Source organism: Besnoitia besnoiti, chromosome IV, assembly GCF_002563875.1.
Source record: "Besnoitia besnoiti strain Bb-Ger1 chromosome IV, whole genome shotgun sequence".
Lineage (NCBI taxonomy): Eukaryota > Apicomplexa > Conoidasida > Eucoccidiorida > Sarcocystidae > Besnoitia > Besnoitia besnoiti.
Genome location: NC_042359.1, coordinates 3,223,802 through 3,231,730, shown reverse-complemented (window position 1 = coordinate 3,231,730; position 7,929 = coordinate 3,223,802). Strand labels below are relative to the sequence as shown.

Here is a 7,929-nt window from a genome sequence, read left to right as displayed (position 1 = left end):
ACAGTACGGCGCGCCGCTCCAAAGAAGGAGTCAACGACGCCTCTAGAGTGGGCGCGCGACGGGGCTGAAAAAAAGCCAAGGACGGAAGCAGCCCTACTCGTCGCGAAGTAAAGATTCTGCTGCCCGCCGCTCTCGCGCAGCTTTCTAATCCACAGAGCAGATGCAGCACCCACCTCCTGCACACACGCGCATGCGTTGAAGCGTTGTAAGTTTACGGATTGAACAGACATCGGAAAACCGGGGACAAAGGGCCCGCCCGAAGCGCGACCCTCGCCCCAGTTTGGTGTGGCTACACGCCAGAGGCCTCCCTACTTTCGAGGTGCTCCACGACATGGAGGAGCCGATCCATGAGAGCTCGGAGACCTTGGATCTGCTCTTCGCTCTTCACTAGCTGCCTTTGAAGCAGTTCTTGCTGTCGCCTTTGCCGATGGAAGAGCGCCTGCTGGTCGTAGGTCTCCCGCAGACCCCCGGCGGGATGCATGGAACCCCAGGGCAAGTCCCCCCCGCCCCCTGCTGGCAGACAGGGAACGTAGCCGGATGGCCATGGGGCCGCGAGCCCAGAGCTCGACCCGCACGCCTCTTCGGCGGGCGCCATGGACGCAGGAGAGAGCCCGCGACCTGCGTAGGCGGAAAGGCTGCAGCTGTCCGCCGGCTGCCGGCGGCTTGGGCGAGACGATGGCCGCAGGCCTCCTGAGACACTCGGACCCGTCTCCCTCTGCGGAGGCCCCCACGAATGAGACAAGGCCGGGCGACGCGTCGACGGAACAGCTTCTCCGCGGCGGTACCGCAGCCTGTCCCCCTCGAGAGACTCGCCAGCAGGAGAAAACACCCCAAACCCTTCGCCTGCTACAGAGTCGTCTGTCTCGCTTGATCTGTGCCTCTCCCGGGAGAGCTGACCTGACCGATACAGGTGATTCGGCACCTCGATAAGCGCCAACGCAGGAGACGACAGGGTCCGCTCTCGCCTGCCGTGAGGCACAACGTCCTGCGAAGCTTCGGCCTCCGCCTCGCTTCCTCCGCCGTCACTCCGTGAACATGGCAGCGGCTGGTGCGCGACCATGTACCGCGAGCGGCTACTCTCTGCCGGCGCTGCAAACGAAGACGAATCGGAGGCCTGCGACGTCTCCCAGCGCTGCGGAGCCGACGACGCGCCGGCAGGCTCGACGGGAGAACGTTCAGACTCTCGCGCCGAGAGTTGAATATCGAAAGCCGTCATCTCTGTGCCTGCGCCCGACGCGGCGGAGACAGACGACAGCGGTGTTGTCACCATCCCGCTGGCCCCGCACTGCGTCATCAGCTGGATTCCTTCGCCCTCTGCCTGCATTGCTTCCGCGCCATCCGCCCGCGGCTCTGCAGACACAGCGGTTGCGGCGGCGCTGCTAAATCCTAAACTCCGCCGCAAGAGGCCATCGGTCGCCCGTGAGGTCGTGTCCACCGGAAACTGCACGGGAGTTTCGGCGGCGTCATTCCACGTGGCTGGCGAGGCTCCGCGAGCATCGCTGTGAGGCTCGCCGTCAGCACTCAGGGCAGCGGGAGACGGGGGGTAGGGCGAGGCTGGATACGCCTCGTTGGAGAAGAACGCAAATGGGAGATTCTGAGGCGCAAAGGCGGCAGGCGTCTGACGCTCCGTAGACTGCGGAGGAGCTGCAGGGCAGCGGCGGAGGGGCTCCCCCCACGCCCGGCGAGAGGGGGCCGCGCTGGCAGCGGACGCCGGCGGCACCTCTGTCGCAACCGGTGAGAAGGGACTACCCGCGCGACCGCTGTCCGCCTCAAATGGAGCCCCAAGAGACGGCACGGTCGTGGCGGGGATTCGCCCGCCGCTGTCTTGGCGCTCCCGGCTGCTGACGCCGCTCCCATCCATCGGACTGAGCGACAGCAGCAGCATGCCTCCATCGCCCACTGAGAAGGGCCGAATGTGCTGGGCGAGCGGACGCTGCGCCGCCGCCGGTTGAGGAACGGCGCCGCCCGCCGGCGCAGACGCGGACGCCGGCGTAGTATCCGAAGCCAGAAAAGGGGCGATAAGACTCTCGTCCTCCGGAATAGCTGCGGGGGGGCGGCCGCGGTCGCGGTCAGGCTCGCCGCTGTCTCCCTCAGTCCGCGCGAGGGATAGGTACTCGGGCGACAGAGGCATAACGCCCGCAAAGACTCCACACCCCCGCTGCCCCCGCCTCGCCGCCAGCCCGGATGGAGTCGTGGGGCGCGCCGCGCGAGCCGCTGCCCACGCTCGCTTGTGCGCATGGTGCAGCCGCTGCAGATTGGCTTGACGGTGGCGCCGCAGAGTCTCTTGACGCCGAACAAGAGCGCGCTGCCGGCGCTGGAAGAGCTCGAGCTTCAGCGCGTTCTCCTTCATCTGCAGCAGCAAGGCGAGAGCGAACTGTTTCAGCGTCGAGCCTGTGGAGTTCGCGTCCAAAAAGTGTGCCTGCGGCGACGACGGAGAGGTGGGAGAGTCGTCGAAAGTGCCGGCGCGGGACGCACTCGTGACCGACAGGGGCACCGCAAACGCATCAGAGAATGCAGCTGGAAAGTCCTGCGAAGAGCGAGAGACCGAGCCAGACTGGCGACTCCACGCAGCCGGCAGCAGTACGACATCCACAGAGTGACGCCGCAGCGTCTCAGTCAGGGTCGCGGGCGAGGCCGCACCGCTGCCGGCGGCGCGACGCGGGTAGACGCAGGCGCATGACCGCGAGAGACGCGGCGGGCGTCGCGCGCCCCTCCACGCGTGCTCGCTGCGGCGCCTGTGCACCGGCCGCGAGGAGGAGACAGTCTTTCTCCGCATGCTGTCGTCGGCGACAGAAGAGGACTGCACCGCCTGCTGCGCGCCGGCGCACACCGGCGTGAGCGCCTCACTGTGTCTACAGTCGCGTGCGAACGCCGGAAGAGAAGCCCGCGGCTTCTGCCCCTCCGCGTCTAGCCCTGCAGACGCATGCGCCGGCATCTCCGCGCCTTCTTCCTCCGCGTCGATCTCTGGCGGCCGCTCCCCTACACAGTCTGCCGCCAGCGGACCCACTGCAGCCGTCCTGGCGCCGCGTGCTGGCTGCTCTGTTTCCTCTTCGTCCTGAGACGTCTCCTCAACAAACTGTTCAGTGGCGGCGCACGCAAGAGACCGGTGGACGCGGGGGCGAGGCAGTGTCTGTTGGCCGTCTAGCGGATACGCCTCGGGGTCTGGCGAGGGCAGGTCCGCCTCTGAGAGCTCGTCGCCGCTGGCGGCTTCACAGCCTTCCGCCGCCCGGCCGAAGCCTAGCATCCGCGGGCGACTGTCCTCTCTCCTCTCCTCATCAACTGACGCCAGGGCCTCAGAGAGGCATTCGATCGACGACCCAATTGAGCCGCCTGGAGAGGCCGCGGCCCGCGTGCTCCCTCCGTAGGACGTGGAAGACGACGGCGAGCCTCCGCTGCTGCTGGCGTACGGCCTCTCGGCGCCGCGGAGCCCCTTCCGCTTCCTCTCGCCTTCGCTGAGAACGAGCATCAATGGCAGCCGCGCGGCGGCGCGCAGGGCGAAGACGCCCGCCCGCCTGCTGTCCGCAGGCGCCGCGGAAACGCCTGAGACCTGTTGCAGAAGAGAAGGGAGCGAACCCGCGCGGAGCTCTTCTCGGCTGCGGCACCCAGAGGAGGGACTCGAGCCCTCCGCCGATGACGCGAACGAAAAGACTGGGGTGGACTCCGCGCAGCAATACGGCGACGAATGCTCCTGCATGTCAACTGAGCAGGACGAGGAGAAGGCCTCCCGCCGGGGCGAGGCCCGCAACACATTCGTGGACTGCTCTCTCGCCTGGGCGTCCTGAGCTTCCAAGAAGCCCGAGCCTTCCGCAGCGCAGTCGAGGCCTACCTTGGTTGTCTCGTGCAGCCCCTCTGCGGCTGACAGTGTGGCGGACGACACACGACTGCCTGGTTCGCTTGCTGTCTCCCCCAAGGCACTCTCCGCGTGAAAGGCGGAAGACGTGCGCAAGGGCAGTCCAGCCTCTTCCCACGCGGACGACGCTCGACCCCTTCGCGGCGCGAACTCCATCGGGCACGACAACGCAGACGCGGACGACGCGCATCGCTGCCCGCCAGAAGAAGGATTTGAGCACGACGAAGTGGAGGCAACGTGCTGGAAGAATTCGAGGATTCGGCTCATGCGATCCTGCGACTGGAGCAGAGCGGCAACAGGCACACGCAACGCGAGAGATTCGCTCTCACGTGAACAACCAGCTGAGAGTCTGTGAAATGCGCCGCCCTAGGGGGCGGGGAGGGGGGGGAGGGGAGGTGAGTGCTGGCGCCACCCGGGTTCAATCCCCTTCAAACCATTCCTCGACATGCATGGATGAGCTAGGGGTCATACAGTCACCAGCCACCCCCCCCTGCGAGACTCCCCCGCCCCTCCCCCCTCCGCGAGAGTGACGCATGCCGGTCAGTGTGCTGCCGCGTAGACTGGTACAGTGTATGAGGCTATGACGCGGTTTGCGCACAGGCCGGTGCGCCAGGAATGCTTCTTCTGCGCGACGGCGGCGCAGAGTTTGGCAGGCCCGACGCGTTGCACGCCCCTTCTCCCGTCCACCCCCTTTTCCCCAGCCAACACGCCCGGGAAGACATGTCTTTAGCTTGTCTCCATTGCAGGCTTACCTCTACGAGGAGCCCGTTGAGGAAATCGACGGCTTCTGGCTGGTACAGGCCGTAGGCCTGCAGCAAGCAGAGCCAGGCGCGGTCGCAGGCCGACTCGAGACTGCCATCTGGGCGGCGACTGACACGTTCACTCAGAAGGGCGACTTCCATGCCAAGCACCAGGCTGCGAACGCAGAGTGGCGTGTTCGCGCGCGGCTCGCCGCAGCGCCGCAGAGGGTCAGCATCCTGGTCCGCACGAGGGAGCGCGGAGCTGTAGGAAGGTGAAGAAGGTGAGGGGGTGGATGAGGGCGCGGCGGCGGAAGCAGCCGCCCACGAAGCAGGCTGCGGAAAGGCGGCAGCCGGGGTTGACGCTGTGTCTCTCTGGATAAAAGGCCACTGCGGCGCGCCTGCGCATGCGGCCGAGGGCGCAGACAAGAAGTCTGAAGAGCAGGCCGCGGATGCTGCGGCGGTCAGGCCAGTGCGCGGCAGAGAGGGCAGACAGTCGCCCACGGGGTGCCGAACGGCGCGACGAGGCGAGGCGTCTGCTGCGAGCGACGGCGCTCCTCGCGCGGCGAAAGCCTGGCGGGCAGCGCGGAACGGCGGTTGGCTCATTTTGAAGCCGAAAGCAGATAGAGCTACGAACAAGGCGAGGGAAGAACTAGCTACATGAGAAATGGAGGCGCTTCATTCACGCGACATCCAGGCACGCATCCTACGCACGCAAGGCACGGACGACGCGATGCGGTCGGTCCAGCAAGCCGAGCCTCAGGGGCCGTCGCGGCGGCGCCACTCCAGCTGCCTCGCAGGGAGAACGCACACCAGCTCACTCACACGCAGCGTGCTCGCCAAGCTGAACGGCACACACCGGTCTTCTCTGCCTCCATGGGTCTCTTCACTCTGGGGCGCGGGTCGCCGCGCCAGTCCCGAATAGCGCAGCGCAGCGGTGGACTTAAACTAGGCCGCGCACTAGAAGTTTAGGGTTTAGAAGACGCAAATGACCACGAACGGACTTCTCCGGCGCCTCGTTCACCTTCGCGAACCCTCGAGAGTGTCGCGGTGGACGTAAAAGCCATAACGCGGACTCGCCGCGCCCTCTGGTGCGAGGTTGGTGACCCTACTACACGTTGCCTGTTGCGTTGAGCACAGCCACGGGGAAGCGATCAGCGGGAAAAAGCGAGGTGCGCGTCTCGCATAGAGGGAAGTAAAAGTTTGCCAATCACAAGAGAGGAAAATGAGTTAGCACGAAGGAAACAAATCACCTCTCCGCCCTTTGACGTGGACGAGGAAAGGCCAGCAGCACTAGCGGTTTGCGCGTAATGCTCAACCTGCGAAGAGTCCGCCCAACCTGAGGGGCGCACTGCGCCTCTGTTGAGTGCGGATAATCGACACAGCGTCCCTCCGCGGGTCGCCGCGTTATCTTTTTTCTCTTTGCAACAAGAATCCCCACCCCCTTGCAAAGAAGAGAGGACGCTCAGCCTGCAGAACTCGGTAGGCTGGAACGAACCGCGCGAGTTTAACGGGACACCTAGTCGATACTCTCCACAGTGTGAGAGGGCTGCCTCTCAGTCCCAGTACGCGAGGTCGCCGCGAAAAGGGAAAAAGCCGGCTGGTGCCTTCCGCGAAAAATGCAGGGACGCGTCGCCCGACAAGGAAGTGAAAAGGTGAAGCGAAATTCGAGCGGGGTCCGCGAGCGCTCTGCCTGGGAAGAACTGAGGCTGGAGATGACGGGAAAGAAAGGAAACAGGGCGAGCGACTTCCTCTTTCTCCCTCTGAAAAACCCCCTCCCGCTCATTTCTCGGGGAGATCGCCGTGCGCACCAACCGGTTGAGAGAGGCCTGACCCAGTGCCAGCCTCTTTCTCCCTCTCTTGACTGAGCGTCGTAACTAGCGGGCGCAGTGGCAGGCGGGAAGGCAGGTAGCTGCGCCAAGGCGACGGCGGAGACGAGGATTGCACCTTCGACCGAGGCTGTTTGTCCGCGTGGTCAAGTGTGGAGAGCGGCGAGTCTGAAAGCGCGGCTAAATTACAGCGCTTTATTAGGGAGCTGACGCCGACGCGACACGCGTTCTTCCTTATTGCCACAGGGTCTTCGTTTCCCGCTGCGTACGAGGAGGGGCGCGGGTCCTCGCTACAGGTGTATGACCACAAGCGTGTGGACGTCATCGTAAGAAACGAAGGGCGGTGTTGATGCGTTTTTCGGGTGACCTGCCGGAATCTCGAGCGTTGGAACTCGCAGAATCATGGACGGGAAAACAGGGGTGCGCGAGCCGCGAGTGGATGGGGTGTCTTGCAGCCAAGTGACTGCGCCGGATAAACTACCTCGTTCGCAGTCTGCGCGATGTGCATGCCACAACGTCATTCGCCACACAGTCCCAGTCCGTTTCTCACAACCTCACATTTTGGTTCCTCTACCGGCAGTTCATGCGACAGCGTCGTTTGCTACGGCGTTCCACTCCGTGCCTCACGATAGCAGATTTTGCCTCTTACACCAGCTGGCGCTCCGGCAAGTCACTCGTGCGGCAGCGCCGAGACCGCAAGCGGATGTGTGCACACTGCCGCGCGAAAGTAGTTCGGTGCTTATGCTAAATCAACAGTTCTACTGACTACAGCTTCCAAGCAAACATGATTACCGTGGTATTGAAATCCAACTCCTGTAGCTGTCAGTCCAGTGGGGTGTGGTAGTCAGCAACATGCGGTGTCCTATCCCCCTCCCCCGATTCAAAGAAACCCAACTGTGGCGCGCCTCCTGCTTGATGTTTCACGTGGAAGATCCCACCTTGGTAGGAGCAAGCAGGAGAGCTGGCGCCTCCCTCTGAAGAGACCTAGATCATAACGGTATCTTACTTTGTGTGCTGCATTTGGCTCTCGTTGTGATCTGGCCCCCGTAACTCAACATCAGAGCAACCGCTCGCTGTTTCAGGCGAGTAGCAGAACTGGGTGGCTGTTCTGCGGGGTCGGGTGGAGGAATAGTGGTCTGCACATACCATAAGGTGCCGGTTCGCGGCCACTTATGGCCTTACCACATCCCCCCTTCCCTTTTGTGCGAGATCCGGAGAGCGGCGCCTTCAAACCTACGCACGTCCGCCTCCTGCCACAATCGACTGCCCACGCAGCCTACTCGTGCTTGCAGTGCCTAACCCGTGCGACTGGTCAACTGCGTTTCGTCTCCTCTTGCAAAATACATGAATTTTCACTTATGCAGGCCCGCTGCGGCTTCAGAAAAACAGACAGTGCCTGGCAGTGAACTGCAGCTACCCTGAACACTAAGCCCATCGAGTGCCGTCTGGTCAACTGAGTGTCTTGAGGTTTGAAGTCTCTCCGTTTCGCGCGCCCTCGAGAATGCAGGTGTCT

The 7,929-nt window shown here is 63.9% G+C and overlaps 1 protein-coding gene across 1 annotated transcript; it reads right to left on the bottom strand.

Annotated features, from left to right (window-relative positions):
- Positions 1-289: 289 nt before the first annotated feature.
- Positions 290-5,193, bottom strand: BESB_055730 (uncharacterized protein; the record flags this gene model as incomplete). The annotated part of the gene is made up of 2 exons (XM_029364008.1): positions 290-4,123; positions 4,603-5,193. 2 exons carry the CDS (start codon positions 5,191-5,193, stop codon positions 290-292), a joined length of 4,425 nt encoding a protein of 1,474 aa, XP_029219931.1.
- Between the last annotated feature and the right edge of the window lie 2,736 nt (positions 5,194-7,929).